Source organism: Osmerus mordax, chromosome 20 (genome assembly GCF_038355195.1).
Source record: "Osmerus mordax isolate fOsmMor3 chromosome 20, fOsmMor3.pri, whole genome shotgun sequence".
Taxonomy (NCBI): Eukaryota; Metazoa; Chordata; class Actinopteri; order Osmeriformes; family Osmeridae; genus Osmerus; species Osmerus mordax.
Window position 1 is genome coordinate 5053560 of NC_090069.1, and position 25645 is coordinate 5079204.

A 25645-nucleotide genomic window follows, 5' to 3' on the forward strand; every position below is an offset into this window, starting at 1 on the left:
TACATTGCAATATTTACATTACAACTTGTAACCGGGGCTGAGCGGCAGTTACCAAAACATTACGCATGCTAAGTAAATAAACGTCCAGAACACCATTCAGTGCCATGGAGGCCCATTCTGCTGTTTATGTCCACATCTCTCTCGTAGGCTGCATTCCTGACAGCCAGAAAGCACTGCAGTCTGCTAGAGGCAGAGAGCACTGCAGTCTGTTGGGGGCAGAGAGCACTGCAGTCTGCTAGAGGCAGAGAGCACTGCAGTCTGCTGGGGGCAGAGGCAGAGAGCACTGCAGTCTGTTGGGGGCAGAGAGCACTGCAGTCTGTTGGGGGCAGAGAGCACTGCAGTCTGTTGGGGGCAGAGGCAGAGAGCACTGCAGTCTGTTGGGGGCAGAGGCAGAGAGCACTGCAGTCTGTTGGGGGCAGAGAGCACTGCAGTCTGTTGGGGGCAGAGAGCACTGCAGTCTGTTGGGGGCAGAGAGCACTGCAGTCTGTTGGGGGCAGAGAGCACTGCAGTCTGTTGGGGGCAGAGGCAGAGAGCACTGCAGTCTGCTGCGGGCAGAGGCAGAGAGCATTGCAGTCTGCTGGGGGCAGAGGCAGAAAGCACTGCAGTCTGCTAGAGGCAGAGGCAGAGAGCTCTGCAGTCTGTTGGAGGCAGAGGCGAGAGGGGAAGGAGAAGCGCTGACATGTACAGTAGAGTACATTCGTATCCCTCACAGCAGCCAGGATGACTAGAGCTGTTAAATAACTAGGACCTACTAAAACAGACTGCCAACACGCCCTCCTCTTGTACATGATTACCAAGTGTTACAGTTCTAGAGACCGTAACAACTTCTATTTGACAGGACTTGATGCAATGGTGAAATGTTCTAAAAACCGGCATGCTCTTTTAAGGTAGCTGTAAGGTCGCCTTAATGAGAACCACGCAGGGCTAGTCCACTGAGATATGTCCTGTTTGTGGGGGGAGGGGAAGGGAGGGGGCTAACACTAGGTAAACATGTCAACAAGGACCTGGAGTCCCCCCCTTCCCCCCTCTCCTTCTCCAGCCAAAACAACTGAGTAAACAGCTTTAATAGGGCTTCCAGAGACGCCTGCCATGCCCTGCCCTGGACAGCCTGTTCAGACCTGGAGCCTGAAACCTGGAGCAGGGAACTGGGAGCAGAACGGACCGAGCCTGCGCGTGTCATCTCCCAGTCCAGCGAGGCAGAACGTCCATTCACGCCCCTTTTTAAACACCAGCTACTTAGCACAGGCGAAACATGGGCGAGCGGTTTGTCTGAACGGGCCGGGCCCGTGTCCTCTGACCCGTCTGGGTGGATGAGGAAGTGGTAAATTCCGACGTGTGCTCCGTTTCTGATCATTAAACGTGACTTTGCGCTAATGGATTGAGAAAAAGGCGAGTGGAATGGAAACAAGACAATCCGTAAGGCTGCTACGAAAAGTACATTACGCAAAACAGGACCCGCATGAAGAAGAAGAAGTAAAAACGGTTTAATTGGAAAATAACGGCTTTGCACCGTTCCAGCACAAGCGAAGCCAGTGAGTACTGAACTATGTAACTACTGCCTTCAACAGTCACAAGCCAGTTGCTATGACACAGAAATACAGAAAATAACATTCATTCATTTACTGCCATAATTGCCCCCCCCCCTGACCTTTCAAAACGCCCAATATTCTAATAATGCACACTGTCATTCTAAACATGACAGTCACTGAAATAGTCCAGTTTCTCTGCTGCTGCGGATTGGCTGCAAAGTCAATGTACTAAATCAGAATTTATACAGGCACCAAATCTTCGGCCTTGGGTACCTTGGCTTATTGTATTAATGTAGATCCTATATTAAACCTCGTATATAAGTAAAAGTAGCGATTCGAGCCAAACGAAACCTTGACATGTTGTTTCAGTATTCTACCATGCACTCATTAATAACTTTGCTCCTTTCTGAAGATGAAGTCATCCAATTTCCTTAAAAACGATACATTTCTTGAGTCAATGAGCATTTAAGCAGCTGTACTTTTCCGACAAGCCCCTGGCATCGCAGGACCTGCCGGTTCAGGATTTCAAGACTAGAACACAGTTGGAAAATCTGCGGTCGAAGTGGCTTGGTGTTTAGTATCCTCCATTATGATCTCCAACCTCAGGTACGTATTCAGCAGCTGTGGACACACTCTTTACTGGACCAGAAAGGAACAGCTGAGATACCAGGTAAGATACCAGGTGAGATGCCAGAGACCAAACATGGCTCTATGGAAGTGAAAGACACAGCGACGTACGTAGAACTGAAGCACCACTGAGGCAACAAGCCCGGGGGACAGCTTTCTTTCACCCAGGAGAGAGATGCTATCTCAGCCTTACTTGAACACTTTTGGGGTTCTCTCGGGCATAGAGAGGAGGTGGGCACTCAGGTATGTTCCAGTTCCTCAAAGTGAACTAATCGCCTCTGCTAGTGGAAGAGCGAGAGGGAGAGCCGGGCACAGTAGATAATGGAGGGAGAAGGCGAGGGCGAGATTGAAATCAAGGTGGATGAGGAGAGACTTGACAAACAAACAATGGAGGAATTTTGATTCCAGAGATGCCAGTGTGATAACCAGAGACCGGGAAGGGAAGCCGCGTATGGGATCGGGTTAGAACTTAAACACTTCACTATGACCACATAGACTTTAGCTTGACATGCTGCCCATGTAAAGTCTGCATTTTTGGTGGATACTGACATGAAATCCTACATAATTAGCTTCACTGGGCCAGCATACAATCAGAGGATGATAGACAGGATAACCACACAACTGTCACAGTCAAAATAAGATCAACAATGTCCACCCAGTGAAAAATAAAGGCCTGGCAGCCAAGTCATTTTGCGTCGAGCAGATTTCCAACCTAAATAGGACGTATGGGGTTTGTGTAATGTGATGTGGAAACACATTTATTTTCAACATTTTCTCAATAGCTTCTTGCACCTACAAGAACATTTCAAAGCCCTCACATAAAATAGCCGACATGAATACAGTCATAAGATAGACGGGTCTCTTTTGGCAAAAAAGGATCAAGACTGAACAGGAATGGCTACATCCGGCTTGGATGTAACTTAGACATCAGAAGGAGTTTGAAGGTGGGCATGTGCAGCTGTGCTCGACAGCTACACATATTCTTCTTTGGATTCCCGCTATGAACCATAAAACCCAGGACGTACAGATGAGAAGGGTGTGAAGCCGTTTCTTAAATAAACCAGCTCGAAAAGTGTGTGGTGGCACAGGCTCTTTGGAGCCAGCAAAGGGATTACATATCTCTGGCTCGTTTGTTCATGCCTGAGCCTTGCCAACGAAAGCAAGGGAAATTATGAGAGTTGAACGCCAACAAGCCCCTTTACTATGGGCAATGAAAGACAGATCAAAGTTAGAAATTCCATAAAAGTGAGACGTATCGAAAAATAAACGGCATCTCCAAGTCCAAATCTTTTGCCATGGATTGTCTTTTTATTTATTTTTTATAAATTTCTTATCATCACTGGGACTAAACACATTCTAGATCAAGAAAGAGCAAACCAGGCAGTAATAGGGATTTCAGATGATTTGCGAGAAATCCATGTTTGTAGAGCCTTGCGGATTGTCTTCTAGAAGTGGGGTGTGAGTCAATCTGAAGACCCAACACAGCCTGCAGGCCTGTTCCATCTCAGCTGTTCAACTCATCTACCGTTTCCATCTTTCCCATTCCTTCCAGCTAACCCTCTCCGGAAGGACACAACGGCATGTTTCCCAGAAACCCTGTAAACAATGCAGTAATATAACAAAACAAGACCAGCAGTCCATCTTGGCTCACTAAATACCTATCTGATGTTGTTTTCCATGACCAGAAATCATGTTTTTCTGATTAGAGTTTTTCTGTGGACTTGCATTTCTAGAAATGAAAGACATGTTAAAGCTCGTGATTTCTTTTGTAAGCATTCAATCATGTCCCCATATCCAACGCCAGTAGCACACAAACAGTGCTCAGACCATAATTTGACAGTAGTATAATATGACGTGTAGTCTGACATACAAAATAAGGGTTGAGTGTCACTTAACATTTAAACAAAAGAGAGAGGCTATCCAGGCCTTTGTCGGGACTGAACAGCCAGGCCTCACAAGCACCTATACTAGACGATGGCCTGGATGCAACATTTATATAGCTATATTTGCATTGGTCATGTACTTCCTCAGTGACAACTGTATGCACTACATGCATAGTTGCAACATCATTCCAGTTCAGGAGGACACTCCTCCTCCTCCTCCCCCCGGCACCACCACCACCACCCCAATCCCAACCCCCCCCAAAAAGTAGCTTTTTCAATAACGTGGAAGTCACAAATCATTGGAGTTGTGTTTTCTTATGGCTCTCCCCTCCAGGCACAATTTTGTATGTTTGTAGTCGAAAATGAAAAGGACAGGCTCTCATAACAAGACCTGCCTGGACCACCAATTGCAGAACAAGACCCACAGATATGTAATTTTCTTTCCTTTCATAGTAGGGAGGGCATTTGTGTGCCAAGTAGAAAGTTTGGCCGAGGGCAAAAACATCAAGCTTTCTTCCAGGTGCATCAGCTAACCAGGCAGTGGGTTGCAGGGTCAGGGAGCAGAGTTCAGGGAAGTTCAACTCTTTCAATAAATCAGAGGGGCTGTTGTGACAAGTTCTGAGTGATACTCGAACATCTGAACCACGCAGCAGCCAGAAGCTGCCCTATCAGCCGGAGGAACACAGCAGGAAACGTGACACAAATGGAATCTAACTTTTGCTCAGAACACTAAACCCTTGATAAGTTTGCCTTGACTGAGTTGTCTTCGTGCAGCTTTGGAATGTAACATTTGGCATTTATCCTTCATCTTCAACAATGGATCTTGTATTAAATAAACAATGGAAATGTGATTACATGAGTAAAGACAAATGTGCATTTACAGTATGTACTCAATTTACTCCTAACTGTTCCAATAAAAGGAAATACCAGTTTTCCTTTCTATCTTAATTTAAAAAATATCCTTATTGTGCTTTTCATATTACATCTATAAATCCCAATAAACATAGATAATTGTATTGGATCACAATCTGTGCAATTTTTATATACGTAATTTAGGTTAATATACTAGTCATTTTCTGATTCTTCACATTGGGACATCCCTACTTTAAATATTGGAGACAGACTAGACTAAATGTTATACGTCAGCGGTGGGGTGTGGGGTAGCATTACTCTAGCAAAGAGCCGTGTCTGCAAAGTGTCAACTGTGTGAAGTCTCCTTTTTACTGCTATGTTTGACATCCGTATACTCATGTCAACACCAATAGCTGTAAAACACCAGTTTATGAGACAGAGGAAACAAGAAAATGTTGAACAGATATGAAAGGAGACAACTGGCCCATAGAAGAGAGAGACTTGGTAATGGAGTGAGTATTTCACTGCTAAGGTATGAAGCAAGCCGCACACTGACAAGCATAGATGATTTGTAAATAACGGCTTAAACCCTCCAACAGCTAAGATAACCCAGACATTCACTTAGCCTGTCTTACCCTGCTGAGGTACCAAAGACAAATCTAATTGTCTGTGTAAAGAGTAAAACATTTCAAAGTACGGTAAACACTGAGGCGGTCAACCACGGTTGTAATTACTTACCCGCAAATATTTAAATTTGTGGTTGAACTAAAGAGCATGTGATATGCTGAGCAGCTGTAGAATGAATAGGCTGCCTAACAGCTCACAGGAACTGTACTCGCCTGCAGATATTGAGAGCTCGGCCCTCAACAATATATAAACATATCATTTTATCAAAGACGGAGGGCCAGGGTATGGCAGAAATTATAAGCAACATGGGTACAGATTGTATAGCTGGATTGGGTTACAGTGCTCAAACCCAAAGCAATAATCGTTTCCATATGCTTCTTCAAAATGTACAGTGCTCCGACCGTTATCAGTTACCGTGAGTGATGGCATGAGTATTCCAGTCAAAGGGATGAAAACGGGACGAATTTGAGGATGTAATTAGCTCACAGTTATACGGTCATTACCATTCCTCTAATGAAAAACAACATACAGTGGCAAGTGTACAGAAAGAACATGGATATTCTGGACTTCTAATTACATTGGGCTATAATGCAAACCGTTTGTGTTTTTCTTTGGTGTCCAAATCATTAGTCACGTGATCCTGATTAAACAAATAAAACATCTTTACATTCACAGAGGGCGCCGTGAATTTGTACCAGAGTGTACAAGAACATTTAACAAACCGAGAGCAGAATGGATGCAGAAGAAAACATGTCCTTACATCCATCCAGTTGAAATGCTATGGCAAGGCCTCAAAAGAGCTGTCCATGCAGGTCTGCCAGTAAACTGTTCGGTATACGGGACTGAGACAAAACAGCTCCAGTCCGATGCACAGGACTGACCAACAGTTTCAAATCATTGAGTTCAAGTCAATGCTGCCAAAGCGATTGTCGCCAGTTCCTTTTTCTTCTTCTTTTTTTTTACAGATACAGTAATTAATTAATTAGTATTCATTTTGATTTCACTAAATATATATTTAAAATGTTTTGTTGTTGTTGTGTTTAACCAAATCAGATTCATAGTATATAATACCATGTACCATTTATCTAGGAGCATGTTAAAGAGTTTTGGCCACTGGGCCTTCAAAGGTTTTGCTTCCAAACAAAGTTCCAAGCTCCTCCGTCCCACAAAAGTCAGTGTTTCACATGGAGCACTTGGAACAACATCGATACGGCAAATCCATAACCAGCAAGGCAGCTAAGTAAGACACGGACAGATCTCAGACAGATATCCTGTGATTAAAGCAGTTTGTGTTACAGTCACAACGAGTATCAATCTTTTGACCTCATTACTTCTCCATCTGCCAGCCAGCGTGGAGCCAGTGGCTGGTGATGGACTCTGGCGGCCCGCCACGTGTTAGCAGTGTGTCTGGACTAGGGGTGGGTCAGTCGACTGGTGGCCCCCACAGAGTCCTCAACAGTCCCACACCCCCCCCCCACCCACCCCGGAAATAACATTCTTCAAATACCGATTGCATGCGGGGGAGACCGAGTTATGAGAGGAAAGGACTGGAAGCAAGAGTGTGAGAATTTGGGAGTTTGTATGATGTATGAATGTGTGTGCGCGGGGGGAGGAGGGGGGGGGGGGGGGTGTTGGAGGGACACACAGAAAAAGAAAAATCTGAAAAGGGGGTCAAAATTATAGTTTGGGTTTGGCTCAGTCCATCTGACAACCAGCAGGCTTTGTAACACTGAACGACTTCCAAGATGCAAAGCTCCAAACTCAAGCAACATTGCAGCACATTTCTCACACCACTGGCAGAGATAAACCTAAGCCAGTTTCCATATTATTCACTCTGGCATCAGCACCCCAGCCCGCCTCGTCTGCTCAGCTTTAATGGCTCTTTACTGTGAACACCACAGTATAAACAAGAGAGCTTCAGATTCCATTACACCAAATCACTGACAAGGTCATTTGAATGATTTCCTCATTCTACAAAGAACCGAATAAAAAAGAAAAAGGCTATTTCACCGACACCGACTTTCACTGTCTATTCACCCACCAACTCAAACATAAAAGTGCCTCCAATGTCATGTCACTGTTTTCTACATCTCGTTATTGGACGAAAGTCACCTTAAAGATCTAAAGAAATACCAACATGCCTCTCTGAGCTATTACAATGTAATTTCCCTACACATCTAGTTTCAGATGTTGGTGAACTTCTGTCCCGACCCTGACACACATGCTCCAACCTGCCTTTCCGTCACTCCCGAGTTCAGGACACGACCGGTGGGACAGTGCGAGGACATGAGATGGGGGCCCCCTGATAAGGCCGGCTTCACAGCTGATGTTACAGAGCAGCCAGGGGGGGCCCTCGGATGAAGGGCTCCATTGTGGACGGGGGCCCCGTCTCTCACCTTTCACCCCTCTGGGGAATAATTAAGGACACGTTCCTCCCTCCCCCCCCCCCCCCCCCCCTGTCGCTGCGGTCTGCAGCCAAGCCCTCTTGATAGGGAGCAACCTGGCCTTCCACGTCTGAGGGTGATGCTCCTGGGCGAACGGCCGGATCGGTTTCACTCACCTTATTGGACGAGGCCCCCTTGTTAAATACCCACAGGGACGAGTCATGAAATGTAGGCCCTGTTAGACTTGCAAAAGCCAGGAGTCCGGCAGACCTATTAGGCGGTCTCTGCTTTCACTCCCAGACTTCCTGAAGCCTGGGAGCTCACCAGACTGTGAAGACCCTCTGCTAGCATTTAGAGCTGCCACTGTCCACAGAGGAGCGGACCACTCTCTCAACCCTGGGGTTGGACTGATGAAGAGGATAAACAGCTCAAATGTTCCCGGTCAACATCAGTGTTTAAATCATAGCGTTACTGCTAACAGGCAAGTCAGTACAGGCTTTAGTCCAGCAACCACAGCTTTATCTCTGACGGAGGCCAATATTTGTCTCAACTCCAATCTACACTATTCAGACTATTCAGATTGCATCAACCGTTGCATCAGTGTAGTAATCCGTAAGGTGTCAGCCGTCCAGGTGATAAAGAACCCTCATTCCATCACCAAAGAAGTGCAAATAACCCACGAGCCGTCATGACTTCACGGCTTAAAAAAAAAAAAAAAAAAAGACAAAAGTGTGTTTGCTTTGCTTAGATACACAGCTGCCCAAATCTCGGTGGTTCTTATCAACTACTCCCACTGTTTTGCTTGAAATCCCTTATCAGACGCCCAAGAAACGAGGCAGTGCCGAGTGACCGAAAGAATGCCAACATCTAATCCCACATAAACACTCCTGGTTAATATTATCCACGAATCAAACATGCCCTGTTGCCGACTATGAATGTTTCCTATCGCAGTCTTGAATCAAGACCACTTTTTACAGGGAGGCTCCTGCTCCGATATTTAAAACCACACAAATAGGCAGTTAAAAAAGGTGAATACATTTAATCAGACTCCCCTTCATTTGAACCATCTGTCTGCAGAAACAGCCTATGGGAGGTGAACGATGGCCTGGTCCGACAGCGGCTAGCCCAAGGACTGGGTACCATCTCTCTTCAAGGCTGAACGACTTCATACTTCTCACAGGGGGCACAAAGGCCCGGCGTACTCTTGTAAACCTGCGTTTGGCTGTGAAACGAGGCCAGCACTTTGGCCGTCATTAACTGGAAAGGTGACGTAGTCGCCTCAGAGGGCTTCGATTTCACACCGAAGGGAAGCACAACTTTAAAGTCCAACGCGCTTTTATACGCAGCTGTAACATACGTGATTACAGATGGGGCTGGCGGGAGGAGGGAGGGAGGCCTGGGTAGTAGCATGGCAAAGGGTTCTTGCTCTAGAAAGAGACTTGGCAGGAGAAGTGGGCCTGACTCAGTCGGCCATAGAGCTCCATCTCCATGAACTCTCTAAAAGTTCACGGAGATGTACTCCAACTCCTTCAACATTCTCCGCTTCCAATTTGGGGGTAAATGAAGCAGACGTGGCAACCCTCCTCCTCGCCAATAAAATCGGATAGCACCGCCATACAGACTGCAGAAAAGCCCAGTCAGAGAGGACGACAACGCTGATTAGCGGCCTTCCCATTTGCAAGAGTTGAACTCCCATCTACTTCACTCTAAATGGCCTGAGCTAAGCCCTTTCCATCCCGGACGAGTGGCGTTTCTCACAAAGAAAAGAATTGAAGTCATTTGTTCTAAGTAGCTATAATCAGATTTTCGACTTATTTCATCGAATGCATGACCTAGGTCTCGTCGGCATCCAGATGACCTCTGACTGAACTGAACCGGCTTCATGACTTAATCCGTTCGTGTAAGAACCAAGGAGTAAACGACAGAAGGGAGACCGACCTGCGCCGAAGGCAAAGAAGAAGCTCTTGTCTGGGTGCTCCTCCAGGAGGGCGCGCACTCTCTTGCCCATCCTCTCGTTACGCTTGTAGATGAGCTCCTGCCTGAAGTAGCTGTCGATCTCCTGGGCGGTGATCTGCTCGCTGGGGGGCAAGGTGACGTTGTTGAAGTTGGGCACCTGGAAAGGATCGAGAAAACAAGTTCTGTCAGTCCAGGAAGGCAGCCATTGCTTCAACTCGGGAGTCCTCAAAATTCGGTTTGTTGAAAAGGCCATTCCAAATGATCTGCAATCAGTGGTACTTAACATATGATCTGAAATTGGTCTTGAATGTATTTACAGTCGTAGCTCCAAAAGCTGAAACCCACCTGGGAGCTGTCGTGGTTGAAGATGATGGAGTTCAGGTCTCCACAGTTGTAGTGCTTGATGAGGTCTTCTGTGGTGTAGGGGACCTGCAGGCTGCCTGCCCGAAGAGACTCTTGCTGCAGAAGGGTCTGGTTCAGGGCAAATATCACCTAGTAGAGAACACAACCATTTGAAATGTTAGCCATACTGTCTTCAGTCTTGGCTACTAATGTTCGGTGAGCCACTGGAGTTGGTTAAATGTAACCGGTTTAGTGACCATCCCTTTTACATAACATAATGACGGAAGAGAATCATGACTCCACTAACAGGAACGGACACTCTTCCCAGTATGGGATCATATAAGGAAAGCAGACTACTTTTCTTGGCGTTATAAGTTTGCTGGCTCAATACGCCAGCTCATTCATCAACCAAATGGACTTAATTGGTGAGTAGTTAGTCTTCAGGCCTTGGACCTGTCTAAGCTCCACGATACAAATTTGTGTTCAAGAAATGCATTCGTCAAAGACATGAATGTCTCCCCGACGCACTAGAACAAATATGGTCATTTGTTGCAGTACGGCCTTGTGGATTTGGGATATGCATCACTTTCCACTGCAGGCTGTTCCAGGGTCTAACTAGCTGTATCTGAAGTCTCACGGCATTATGTTTCTTTGTCATACCGTACAATTCAAATAAAAACACATGTACACAAATCATCATATTCTGCACTGCATGAAAAATGTTTCTCTGTTCCTCTCACTCTACATTTATATATAAACACACACATTCACACTTTTTTTTTTTGTCCTCCAAAGAGTAAAGTAAATGCTAAACATCAGGTGAACGGCACAGTAAACATGCATGAACCGTAGTTTTTAATGAGGCTCGCGTTGGGAATCCTTAACATAATGAAGGTTTGCAGCGTTTCTCCAGCAGATTATCTTTCGTTTCCCCTGCTGAACAGCCTACTATTGTCCCACCATGAAATTCTCCAGTGTTTCCTGAGCGGCCAGGGCTATGCCTGCTGCCTCAGATCACCAGCGCACATGAGCACCCCCGAAGCTCTTCATCGACCCTCAATTGATCCTTTAGATGGCTCTCCCCTCACCAAAATAACAAGTTGATTTGTTTCTCGACAGGCAAGGGTCCATCAAGGAGCCCCCCTGTGCTGAGGCTCAGCTATGTGCGAGCGTGGATAAGCCCGGATCCACGTGAAATTTATATTTATATGCACACCCGGACACCGACCGGGTCTCCTTTTTATGTGTTGTTTTCTACAGTGCTCAGATGACACTTTTTCCTTTGGCGGTCATTGTTGAAGCGGTGGTATAGGAGAAGAGGGCAGAGCTCAGCAGATGCCTTCTTGTCATGAACAAAGGCCCCCCCGCCATCCTCTCCACTCCCCATACTTTCATCAGCCTCCGATCAAAGCGCCACTCTGCATATGAAAAGGGGCCGGCTTTATGCTGCTCAAATTAGCCTATCGCCACCCCGCCAGCCTCGGAACTCCTCAACAAAAACTCTCACATCTGTTTTCTCCGAACCTCATCTTCAGGGGCTTTTCTCAGCCCTTAGCTCAGAGCGCCTTTCAGCCCCTTAAATTATGGTTGCGAGGCAGGGAGGGGGGTGGGAGTGAGGGGGGGGGGGGGGGGGGTACGGATCACTCATACAGAAAAAAAAAAAGGAAAAGGAGGAGGGTTTGAGAGAGAAGAAGAGAGAGAAGAAGGAGAGCTGAACGAATTACATTTCTTCCTGTGATCCCCTCTCTGTTGTGGTATTGCTGTGGGTCAGTGGGTGCGTTTTCCCACTCAGTCCTTTCCATTCATGGCCGGCAAACTGTTTCATTTTCAATCGCGGTGTGCACACCTCAAACCACAGCTGGCTCATCACAAAGCCTTGCGACCAATACAAGTCAATAACTGAACTTTGTTATGGACAAGCTACAAGTTGGGATGAAGTGGACATTTTCAGAGAAGAATTGCTTTGCAAAAATTAGCAGCACCTGAACAATTTTCAGTCATCTAAAAGCAAGACAATATAGAACTAGGATAAAGGTAAAAACAGTAGATCTCAAAAAACTATTGTTAACCCTTTCTTTACGGATTTTCAGCTTTAGCCTATGTCTATGCTCTCTAATGACTGCAAAGATCAGGTAGAATCAGCCAATCAACTTGTGTCTAACAGGCATAATAGCCAAATAGACTAACCACCTGATGGCATGGCACTTAATTACAATTACGCCAGCTATGCTGAAGCTTTTTCAGACTCATTTACACACTCCAGTCTAAGGGGTGGTCTCAGTATTTTAGGGCTGACAAGCCTCTAACAATTTTTCCAGCAGCCAAACAGCTGAATAGTCTTGGCAGAATTCCAAGGATGAATGATGTTTTTCTCTGCTTCTTTTTTGTGACTGTCGGGCCTTAATGACGTTATCAAAGAAACCCAAGACTTTGTGGCTAGGCTGTACACGGTTGCCTTTTTCTATCAACAGTGCAAATAAGAGAGACTAGTTGCTGTTATTCAATAAAAACGGAATTGAATTATTTTCGAAAGCGACATTTTGTGGTTGATTAAGTCAGGTTGCAGGTTAGCTCTTACACTGGAATCAAAGAGGCCCTGGAATCGGAGGATTCCTGCTTGTGGTTGCCGACAACATCGCTCTCACTCAAGTCAGTGCAAGGTAGAAGAGGTTGACCACATCGTGTAGTGGTTGGCCCTCCTCAACCTCTAATGACTGCAGCCTTTTCCTCTGGAATCCCAAACATGGTTTTTCACCTCATTTACATCACTTCTCTTTACTTTCTTCAAAATCAATTAAGAACAAAAATAAATGACATTTTAGGCTACACCTTCTCCACGAAAACTTTTGGCTTTGACCTCAAATATATTAAAAGGCCATGACACCATTTCACAACTGTCACAGGTAGCGTAAGGGGTGGTGGAATAGCTTCCAGCAAGTCCACAATTCAGGACCACATTGCAAAGCTAAAACAGCCCCATAGCCCTGCCAGTCAAAGCGAACAAACTTGCGAGTGAGCTTTCTCCCTGTCAGTTAGCTCAACAAGCCCCCCCAATCTCCCTCAAATAAATCCCTCGGCACACACACACACACACACACGGAGAGCTTTCCCTTTCAGGCTGAGAACGCTTGTCACCGTGTCTGTTAGTGAGCGTCTGTTCCGGGGCTCCTCGAGGCTCGTCGGGCAGGAGAGGAGTCCTCGGCAGTGTCGAGGTAAAGCAGAACGAGGTGTGTGCAGTAGAATTCCTGCCAGTTCACGTTATCTCAGCCCGTCGTCTGCACTGCCTCTCCATCCTTCCTTTGATCCTCGAGACCCCTCCACTAGACGGGTCTTGAGATTTGACCCCTGCATTCCTATGGGGTCTAATGACTGCAGAGAGCTAGGGCTCGTCATTATGGATTACTGGAGACGTTTGAGCTCCCACCTAAGCATGCCTTTGAAGATTCTTTATACATTTTTCCATTTATGAAAAAAAATAAGTCTTAAAGGGAACTTCATTCTGGACCCAATCGGTGATGCAGATACAACAGACCGTTCCACCAACCAACTCATTCGATACACCCTCCGATGTTTGGGCCAACTCAGCGGCTGTAGAACTGGGTCTCCTCTCAGAAGTGGCTTTGTCAATTGAGTCCTGAAATCCAAGTTCTATAAATACATCCGAGTATGCACCCGTGAAGAAAACGCAAAAGATGGAGGATTGACCAATGTAAACAACTTCAGAGCGGGAGACTGACCTGTTTATGTGTACGGGAGTGTGGTGGTCTGGCTTTCTGTCATGGTAATGTGGGAGTGAAAATAAACCTGCCCTAGACTATTGCCTGGGGATGGGCACAGCTCACACCGTACATCCACACAGGCTGTATGTACTGGAACTGTGGGGCTGTATGGATGGCGATCGGGGGAAGCTGGGGGTCCAGTAATATTGAGAATGCGTGGAGGGTAAGGTTAGGTAATGTGTGGTGGTGCGGTTACGGGTGGGGCCAAAATGTAAGATGGGACGGGAGGTTGGGGGTGGGGCTAAGGTAACCTAGAGTGAGACAGCAAGATTCCCCAGATCACGACCACACGAGAATCTCGTCAAGCTCAAAGTTATTTGTTTGGGCCCGAACCGCAGTTGTTCAGACCAATCAGCGTCCTATGAGGAACTACTGTTAGAGTACCAGCGTGACAGAAGGTAGCCCGTGATAGACAGGATGCTTCATCCAATCCAATCACCTGCCAAAGTATTTTTTCGAAAGTGCCAGCTCTCCTCCAGTTTCCAAGGACGACTTCCCAGATGGTCATGTGTAACAAACCATATGACGAGTCAGGTTAGGACTGAGGTGGCGGTGAGGAGGGGGGGACACTGAGGTGGAAGTGGTGTTCCCGGGACCCTTCCAATAAGCTGGGGAGCAGCTCAGACAAGGCCGCCCGCGGGGCCAGGTGTGATCCGCGGTCCTCCGCTCCCCGATATCCCAGCCGCCACTTTCAAACAGAGCGAAGCTCCGGCTTCCTCTGAGCCTTCGAGGGGCATGGCTGATATTACATCAAGCCCACCACCCCCTGGTGCACACGCTAAGCAAAAACATTCTTGAGGAGGAGGGGGGGGGGGGGTTGGGGGGCAAGTTTACCTTGGTGCACGGCCGCAGCCAAATATTTGGGCTGTCAAAGTGAATCACCCTCAAAACAAGAGAAGGCGGGGTCCTGCAGTGGCGAGAATGACAGCTTCACTGAGCAACCCCCCGGTCCCCCCTTCCCCGTCGCCCCCCCCCCTTCCAATCACAAGTACAGGGCAGTGGGCCACCTCCCCCGCAGCGACGCCTATCAACACCCCCCCCCCCCCCCCCCCCCCCCGACAGAGAAGGGACAGCAGGAGAGAGGCAGAGGGGTGTGGGTCACAGGGCTCCTCTGTTCACATGCCCCGCACACGCCTTTCAAAACACTCGAAAAGTGGAGCTCCTCAATTCAACAGTCCATTGAGGGGAAAAAAACATGAGAGGCACAGAAAGTAGGAAAAAAAAAAAAAAAGAAAAACCTCCACAGCGGAACCAAAATACGCATCAATCTTATGCTGGATGTTGACGGAACTTGCGTTCGTCTTAGGGACAGCGTGTGTTGAGGCCAACACCAGCAGGGCCACTCTCGTCTCTGGTGTCCGTGTGGACGAGTTGTCAGGATGGCCACGCAAAAAAAGGGAGGTCCTTATTGAAGAAATATCTTTTCCGTTCCGAGATCTTCGTGTTTTAGATCAATTCATCAATGAACCAAAACTCACTTAAGTGCTCTCTTTTAGAGAAGACCATCTGTAGATGGCAATGTTTTTTGGGGTGATGGTTTGACCTTTGCAAAGTCTAAAAGTCACTAATGCACTTCCTAGCTGAACCGCATGTGTATAGAAGGTCAGATAAACATGTTCTTGCTTTATTAATGCTGTCACATCTTACAGAGTTCTGCAATACTGGGTTTTAACTTTTGGCCATGTCCAGTTCCTAGGATCAAACTAGTGATGGGAGAACAGCTTCACGGGGGATGAAAACCAGCTTGAAACGTACTGGCAAAGGGTTCCTTAATGAACCTAAACTGCGGACGGGCCCAACTGGAAAAATGTGTCCATCTCACGGAAAATAGCAGCATGCAGATCCTGTACGTCCAAAACCTCAGAGAGATGAATTTGCCAAAGGGATCGAGTCTGTGGTTTCTGAGAAAACTGCAAAGAGTGGCTAACAGAGACACTGTTAGCATGGCCTTCCTCGCCAACCCACAACCACAGGCTTCTGAACATAATTCAAAATATGAAAAATATTCATCTCCTTATGTTCTGGAGTTCGCTTTGCATTCATTTTCATGGAATAGTGAGATGGACTACTTGACTTGAATACAATATAAGGCAGGACTGGGTATAAAAACCCTGAATTGTTCAAAAACATAATAAGTAAAATTGACTTTTATTCAGTGCTTTATTCCCCTGACAAGGAGAAGGTTTTAATTAATACAAGTGGTCAGGGGCACAGCTGCAGCTGTAGGTCTGCTCACAGAATGAGAGTGAGGGGCTTTTAGAGAGTGAGATAGAGTGAGTGAGTGAGAGAGAGAGAGAGAGAGAGAGAGAGAGAGAGAGAGAGAGTGGGAGAGAGAGAGAGAGAGTGGGAGAGAGAGAGAGAGTGGGAGAGAGAGAGAGAGAGTGGGAGAGAGAGAGAGAGAGTGGGAGAGAGAGAGAGAGAGAGAGAGAGAGAGAGAGAGAGAGAGAGAGAGAGAGAGAGAGAGAGAGAGAGATGCAATTAACTTTGGTCAGACAGGAACAGTGGGCTTCTTGTCAGGCATCCGCAGCTTTTATGATGTCAGCTACCAAATCCAGACAAAGACACGCCATCCCCAAAGACAAACACTCTTTGGGTTTAAATGACCCTGAAAACGCAGGGCCGTTTCATCTGAAGAGTGTGGAATTCTCTCAGAGCAGGGACAAAAAGTAAACAATACATGGGGCTTTGGGGGCTGGTTGGGGGTTGGGGCGTGCCCTTTCACTCTCCCCTGCCCCAATGTGGATCTGAATGCGGGAGACAGATGTAGAAGTTGGGCCATACTCCATTCCAACACTGTAAACATGATTCCCGGGTTGCTACAAAGAACAAAGTCCTGGATTATCTCTATTTTTTAAACGGAGCGCTACTTTGGACGAACATTGCAGGGTTTGGAAACGTCGCCGCCTCCGTTTAGAATTCACAGCTGCGTCGGACTTCATCTGTCAAGTAGTGAGCACAGCTCCCTGTGTGTTCGTATACAGTCATAAACGGATGGTGGCACAGTTTATTCATGTCGTAAACCCGGGAGATTATTCTCAAATGAGCATGGTTCGCATCACCACAGAACGTTTCCACAGAGGAAATGTTCAACTATTGTTGTCACTCAGAAGACAGGCCAGCAAGAAAAGCCTCTAATGAAAGGGTTCATCTTTCTCAATACCGACTACGATTACAGTTCCCGCACAATCCCACTGAAGTCAAGTATCTACCTGAAATAATGTTCAGAAACGCACTGGAAGTATGTCCGTCCACAGCTGCAAGTGCGACTGTTGACATAACCCCTCATATCACTGATGTGTTCCATGTTTGGCAAACACCAGCCTTTGGAAGTCAATCAATTTAACAGGGATTATCTGTTAGCGCAATAAAATGGCAACACACATATCGAGTGTGCCAGCACACATAACACACATACGCATGTGTTCAAAGATGAACGGTGATTTTGTTCTTTTGAGTCAAAGCAACAGACCATCACATTTCCAATTATCCAAAACCATAGCTCTCTGTCAAAATGGTACGCTATCATCTGTTCATTTGTCAAACGGAAGAATGTTCCATTCAGATCCAAATCCTTAGCGCAAGCATGAAAATCTATCCTTCATACCTTTTTAACTGTCATTTTAACACAAGGAGTCCCAAGGTACGACATGCTTCTACGCCAGACTGTCGGATAGTGAGTGCTTTTCTGTATTTACAAACGTCGCCTGGGTGGAAGAGGAGAAGATGAATTCCGTCTGCGTTTTCCACAGCTCCTCTCACCGTGGATATAGGTGTGTTCAACATGGGGAGTCAGGTGGCTGAGCGGTTAGGGAATCGGCCTAGTAATCAGAAGGTTTCCGGATCGATTCCCGGCCATGCAAAATGACGTTGTGTCCTTGGGCAGGACACTTCACCCTACTTGCTTCGGGGGGAATGTCCCTGTACTTACTGTAAGTCGCTCTGGATAAGAGCATCTGCTAAATGACGAAATGAATAAATGAATGTAAATGAACATGCATTAGACAGTCCAGATATTTGCCTGCCAGGTGGCAAGGGCTATAATTGGTCCTGAATGTCTCGGATACATCTGGCCACACTCTCAGGTGGAATTAGTTCCTGAGAAAAGTCGACAAACACGGAAACTGACATGTAGATTCTCGGGGGTTGACGTCTCTAGTTACGGATTTAACATTCGGTATCATTTCCTTTCAGATTCTTTGAGTAGGTTTAACGGATGGTTTAGGCACGATCTAATTCATATAGCAAACGGCTTAACAGTATACGAGTCAGAGCGATGGTCCTCCGATTCAAACAATAGAAATGGAACGTTTTCTACTGGTCTTGATTGTTTTAATTGTCACGGTTACTTATGTGTTAATCCATTCACAATTTATGTGTATCTGCCAATGACGACTCAATACTCCTGTACTTGCTGCTAACTATTACATATGCTAATGGTGATTGACTGTAGGTTGGTGCTAATGAAGGCCTGGGGCAACTGTTCTATTCTCCCAGCAACACAGCCCCGGGACAATACCTTGAATGACAGGGCTTAAAGAAATTGAAATTGAGTGTTAATTACTTACATGTTCCTACACTAGGAGGGCTTAGGATGACAGCAATAGCCCTCAGTATGAGAGTAGGGTTTCGACTTTCACTAAATTATGAAACCTTGGAATACTACACGGAAAACGATTTGATGTGTATTAGACTGTTGAAACGAACTGAGATAGCAATAGGCCTATCTGTAATTACATCTGGACTTGTATTTGGTGCTGGCTTTTTTATTATGCTTCTTTGAGTTACTGCACTTTATTCTGGCAGTAATCATACTCGTGATCATGAACTAACAATATTTAGGTGAACTTCTGTCACACATTGCAGCACCCAAAAAAATGCTACTCTTGATGTGAGGGATGGCGGATTTTATCAAAGTGAAACTTTATTCTCGTGTCAAATTCATTCTAGCTACTACTCACATGACATAACGTCACCGCTTTTGGTGATTTAATGATTACATTTTAAAAACGAATTTGTCTAAACCTTTAGAGATGTCCAAAAGTAGCTAAATTCAGACCTTCTGGAGCTTGTGGCAGGCTCAGGGAAAGATCTAAAACATCACTGGTGCCCTGACATGTAGTGCATTTCCGCTAACTACAAACAGCCAAGCTTGTTCAATCCCCTATCCTTGTGTTTACTACGTCTGACTCTAAGCACTGGTCTCTCAAGTAGGCCCTCCGCCAGGTTCCCTGGCCTCCGCACGTTTTCATGACCTGGTGTTAAAACAGAGACAAGCTATTAAATCCCCATTTGAGCTACACAAGCTTGTGTTACACAACCCAGAAAAGCCTACGGCACTATTCGAGAGCAGCCCATATAACACACATTTTCAAGGTTCAGCCTTGTACCCAGTGACGGAAAAAAACGGCTTTGGCAACTGGGGAACTATTATCAGCTTCCATGTATGCTCCTATTCCAAGTTACGGAGGTAGAAATCAACCCAGAATGCAATGCAACCCACTGCTGTAAATGGGAGAACATTTGAGATGTAAATAGGCCGCAGCTTCATCCTTGGTGTACCCTGACATCCATCTGGACAGAAAACACCTGCGGAATGTGTGACATATAATATCTGGCTGTTTGGTCAACACAACTAAGGAAACCAGGCACCTCCATGTGAAATGTATTCAATTCTGAAGGGGAGCTGTGAAGACATGCTCTTCAGTCCGTAAGGCAATACTGCAGATGTGAATATCAGTACGGTACGATGGGACCGTGTCACTCATCACTCTCCTCTAAGAGTGATACACGGTTCGGTTTTTTTAAATGTACAATCATGAACTAGTTTTAAAATGCACACTGCCTGTGACCATCAGTTCAATTTCTTTCTAAAGCACATCAAACTTCATCCCAAAAAGTACAACCTATATTACAAACAGAAGAAGAGCGCAAACTACCAAGAAAAAAAGAATCCTTTCACCATTTAGGAAAATATTCTGGAATCTTCCTAATCAGGAGGGGGATGGCATGTTCGTCTTTGTTCCATTCTGAGTTGAAACATCGCTCATTAAGATCTAATCTGATTACCAAGTGGTTCAGACAGATTTTCCGCTGTGGGCAAACTCAACAAATCAATGGCAGCTTGCCCAAATAGTGCCCAGCAGGGAAAATAAGGAAATCTATTGTATTCACAAAGCAGTGGAACTTGCATAACTATTACACTTAATTTAACAACAAGTATGCATATAAATAGGTAATACAGAGGTCCTTTCTGAATGACATAGGAAAGAACATTGGTAAGGAGGAGATAATCTGTTTTTTCATGTGGGTTCCCTGTATCAGGTATTACTTTATTCTTCTGATGCTGTAAAATTATCAAAAATTCGCTTGATTAATTCCAAAAGTGCAGCATGTTGAAATTGTTTTTGTGCTACTGCGATCAAATTATTCTACAATCGACAATGGTCGATTGTAGAGTGCCCTTGCTGTGGATAGCGAATATCACAATGAAGCTAAAATCACTGGTGCTATAAAAAGTTGCACACTTGGTTCCATGTAGGCTAATGCAAAGGTATGGTTGGTTTTTGGTCTTTAATAAATAACTTTTCGCAGAACTTAACTCCCTACAGGTAGAGAGAGGCCACCAAATTCTAATTTTCCAAGCACATTTAGACATACTTTTTCATCAAATCAAAATGTATTTGTATAGCCCTTTTTACAAGCAATGTCACCGAGGGCTTCACATATGCCCATAGAACTGCCCCTGTCATCACAAAGGTCTGTTTTGATCATGTGTGGCAGGGCATTCATTTCAAAATGCTATACAATTCATTCAAGAAAAGATCATTAGAAATATAGGTCAGTAAGTTTCCCCCTTCATCTAATATTATTATGTAAAATATGGAGAGGAGTGTGTCAAAAACAGCAAAGTAATAAGTGACGAAGGAGAGGACAAGTCTATGAAACCCATGTCCAGTTTGTTCTTGAACGGCACTGTCTTACCTCGCCTGCCTTCGACTCCCTCACAGATGTACACTGAGACGAGCACTCATCATTTCTCCATGGACCATTACTCCCAGTGACGGGGAAAGAGAAACCATCACTTTCAATAGCAGGCTATTTTGCTGAAGTGTGGAATGTCTATTCAGTTCCAGAGTAGACAGACCGAAAGGACAGTTCTTCATAAGTCCATTGTTGTCTAAAACCAGATCACTTAGCGTAATGTGCCAGCAGGGCTTACTCTTCAGAAGTTCTGAACACGGTGTTAAAGACCAGTCATGCTTACTTAAAAGGCAAGAGCAAACGTGGAAATTAAATGACCTTCGTTGTCAGAAAAAGAGTTGGTTTTGCACTGAGAGGAGATCTCTCACCTCATCATGGTCTACAAAGTAGGCCAGCTGCCACTGAAAATGTCCTATTTCTACTGGCTCTATTAATCCTTTAAAAGTGAAAAACAAATGGCCGTAACATTGTGCATTGGAGTTTATGGACTTCAACTGCGAAGACATGATTTAAAATAACATTGCTTTGGCTTCTGGGTGTTAAGTAAAATTGCCATGTGTAATCCCCTTAGTTCCGAATGAGTATTAGCAGAAATTCCACAATACTCAACATGATTTCATAGCAACTGTGTGCTTTGAAGGACACACATAATTGCAGGGGTCAAATTGGCTGACACACACCCTTGGTTAAACAAGTTTTTTTCATTTTTTTCTGTTGAATTCAGACGAAAACCATTAAGTTGAACTTTTTTCTTAATAACGGAAGACACTCGCACAGCAGACTATTTGTTCAGCTGATCTTAGACCACACCTACCTGAGTGTGGTGAAAGAACCATGGAGCCCTTTCTTTACAGTCAACCATTCTTGGTCTCGAAAAAAAAACTTCAGATTTCCCCCCCTAAGAAGCTTTTTTAAAGGCTAAACTCGAAACGCTTGTAAAGAATAAATAAATAAAAATCGAACTTCACAACTCACCTGAGAGAAGTTAAGTCCGTTCAGAGGATGGCATTGTTCCTCCACCTTCTCCACGGCGCCCGTCCTCTTCCTCATCCGCTCCGCCTCTTGCGCCAGGTACAGGTCTAGAACGGGCACGCCACGCGTCTTGATGTCTGCCTCAGTGAGCGAGTTCACCATCAGCATCACCCACACCGGCCTCTTTCTCTCCCAGTTCCCAGCAATGGCGTTGAACAGGTAGTCTGCGTAAAGGCCCTTCCCTCGCTGGTCAGGGGTCATCCATGACGGCATCATGAGCTTCACATACTCCAGGTGCCTCTTGAGCCGCCGGTAGATGTCCCTGGGCAGCACATCCTGCAGGTTCTCCCCTTGAGGAAGTAGCTGACAGCTGGTTAATGCTGAGATTGTGTATGGGTCTGTCAGGTCCAACTCAAAGTACACAATGCTGCTCTGCTGGAAGGCTTGTTTGGAGTTCTCCGGGATGAAGTCCCAGACTCTTGTGTAGGGAACGTGAATGGTGCCATAGAAGTAGGATGGAGGGTCCCTTTTTATAGTCCATAGGAAGGAGTTTAAATCACTTTGCTGCAAATGAAACAATATAAGTGCAATTGTTTTCAAGTCTGTAGACAAGGTGGGTGATATAATTCCATGCATATTTGTGAGAAATAAAAAGCAGGGTATTATATAATATGCATTGCGTAATTCATCTTATTGATCTTATTGATTCATCTCAAGTCTATGAATATTATACAAGGTAAAGGTAGTCTGTCTTTGACCAAAACACCACACTTCTATTCAGGCAGCTGTTGAGCCGATTAATTCCAGCGCTTAAAGATAATTTAAGATCGCTTAAGATCATTTCTTATTAATAGGGCACTTAAAGATAGGAGACATTGGAGGCAATACACATCTAAATTGCGCGATCTACAGTTTGTGACCAAATTAAAACTTGTTTAGGGAAAAAAAACTCATATTTGTATGATTGATGGGTGAAAGTAACCTAATAATTATTACGCACAATAAAATACATGTTTAAATGTAGGCGAGATAACAGTGGTTCCTTTACATATTCAATTTTAAATGTATGCAGTAGCCTGTCTGTCAAGTATGGATGGTATTTTTATTTTATTTTGGGGGGGTATCTAATACCTTATTAAGTGAATAATGCATACTTACTACAAATACTTACTTTTCTATTTAGCTCACAGATAGAGGATTCCTTGAGGCTCCATTGGTCAGCTTTCACCAGCAATAATAGGAACGCTTGAATTAATGCGCCCCAAGTGACCAGCATCGTAGCAAAAACGTTCACGGTATTTTCACAACGTGTTGCAGGGTACTCAAATCCAAATCCACGGGGACTACGTTATTTGCCTAATTTCCATTCAATGAAATTACTTAAAACACAGCGGCATGTACCCGCCATACTAGTGTACAAAGTCATGTTGGTGCGACGCTGCGTTTAACTTGAAAATGCTGTTTCGCTTGGGTGAATGTGCTGAAAGTTTACTTCGGTAAGAATACAGCAATGTCACATACTCGTCCTTCTGGTGACACTGGACATTTCCCCCTTACAACGTGCTTTCATGACACGTGAGAAGGCACTACATCAACATAAATCCGAATGTTTGAAACTTGTAGAAGATTCTAGATCTTTCAAAAGTTGTAGATGCCCGTGCGGGCAACAGGTTATTCGTGCGTCCACAGAAATGCAGCGGAGAGGTGATCGTGTTTGACTATATTCCCTCTCTTGTCCGCAAATGGAAATATTACCATCGCTGATCGAAATGTAAAATAGGATGCATTATCATCATAAAAAGTAGACCTTGCTCCAAAGATGTCCAAAAACATGTACCAACAATTCCAGATGACGTTTTCTCATCAAGTCCTTTCCGTTTTAACAACTCCGGTAGTAGTTCAGAACTCTCTCACGATGTTGTTTGAGTGCGTGAGCATCTCTGTCAGACAAGCATGGCCACAACCTACATTGGCCCCCTCCACCCCCTCCCCCTGCGCACTCTCACACTGTGCAATAATCTGATTAAGGATCTGCATATCGTCCCCCGTGGATCATAGCGGGTGGAGAACACATTTAGGCTACTTCAACGGGTAGATTTTCCAGAATGAAGTGTTTTTGAGAATATGCGAAATTGAACAGAATCATCAAGCTTGATCGCGTGTATTACGGAGCCATTGGCACTTAGAGGACTACCCAGTGGAAGCATTTGTAATGTTTGTCTGATTTTAGAGAAAATATAAAAAGGTCATTGTTTCAAGCATGTTAATTTAAGGAACAACTATATGGTTAAAGTAAACTAACTCGTTGTTAACATTTTCCGAGGGAAGGTTGAAATTGGATTGTGCCATGGTGGTACAAACTAGCCTATAGTCTACTCAAAATTACCAAGACAATCGAGGCCTATTGTAGTAGATACGTTTCTACCTTAGAGGGTAACGTTCACAGGAGACACCTAAAACAAGTTAATGCATACTCAGACGTCTGTGCAAATAAATTGAGTTGTTTAAATAGTCTGACGGTAAATAAATCGTACACGTCTAAATCAATGGCCCTGATACCCCTTATCAATAGATACGAGGAATTAGAATGGTCAGAAGGAATTATGTTAAGATTGTAGTATATTTTTAAACAATCCTGATAAACGTGTAATTTGAATAGATTACTTGAGGTTGATCTAAATGAACCCATCCACATGAAAATTGCCATGAGCTCGCATTCATACACATAACCTCAGCAGTTTTTTTTGTTGCTACAACACTCCACCACAGCCTACAATTTAAAAGGATCTTTAAAGGATTTAGTTTGGTACAGTAAACTGCAAAAATCCTAAGTGTTTATCTCCCAATTTTCTATAGGAGCACCATCTAGTGGTCGCAAACCCGCCATTAATGTCAATGCATAGTTTGAACAATGTACCTACTTTACTAAATATAAGTATCTCCCACTACGTGATAGTTGGGATCCATTTTTGAATAGTAAACTAGTTTGCTGGCGGAATTATTGTACCATTGAAACTGTGAATGTAAAACGTATCATGTAATCACTTTTTGTTCTGTTGTAATGTGAGAAATATCTTAGTTTTTTGTCATTGTTCCTTGGACAAACGCTGGAGAGATTTGTCTAATTATGTGAACATGAAACTGTCATTCCGATATTAGACATCAGGAAAAGTAGAGTGATTTTTCCATATGTTCCACAGAATACAGTGAAAAAACAAACTTGTTACCAAACTAATAATACAGAAAATACTATACTACAACCTGGTGTAATCCCACATATTTTACATAGAACAAAAAATCCCCAAAGTTTAAGTGCACCTACTTCTCATGCTGTCATGTGTTTATCCAACATTAATGTTCTGTGATAAGAGGCTCTTATAAGTGGATGTGTGGTCTGGCATGCCAGCAACAAGGCTGTTTTTCCATCTGGGTACACTGATCTTAGTAGAAACAAACAGAAAACCAGAGTGAATTCATTTGTTTGTTAGACAGATGCAGTGATGTAGGATAATTTCCAAACAACATAACAAGGTAATAGTAAAAATGTAAGACAGACTTGGAAAGAAAGGGAGGTACATTGTTGTAATGTCTGTCAAGCAGAATTATTTATATTTGATTTGAACATGTTTACACTAGAATGGGAAGAACGATGTTAAAAAGTAAAGCTGAAATGTAATTTAGAAACGTGTTTTGGTTTTTCAATGTAGTTTGTA

General features: G+C 44.6%; 1 protein-coding gene across 1 annotated transcript in view; it reads right to left on the reverse strand.

The window, feature by feature from the left end:
- trabd2a (TraB domain containing 2A) overlaps positions 1-23734 on the reverse strand; it is a 34808-nt gene extending 11074 nt beyond the window's left edge. Inside the window, exons 1-4 of the mRNA XM_067258277.1 lie at positions 23104-23734; positions 21936-22496; positions 10204-10350; positions 9841-10015 (exon numbers count right to left, since the gene is read on the reverse strand). Coding sequence (XP_067114378.1) covers positions 9841-10015; positions 10204-10350; positions 21936-22496; positions 23104-23208 — 988 coding nt within the window. The 5' untranslated portion in view covers positions 23209-23734. The remainder of the gene's footprint in view (positions 1-9840; positions 10016-10203; positions 10351-21935; positions 22497-23103) is intronic.
- Positions 23735-25645: the final 1911 nt, after the last annotated feature.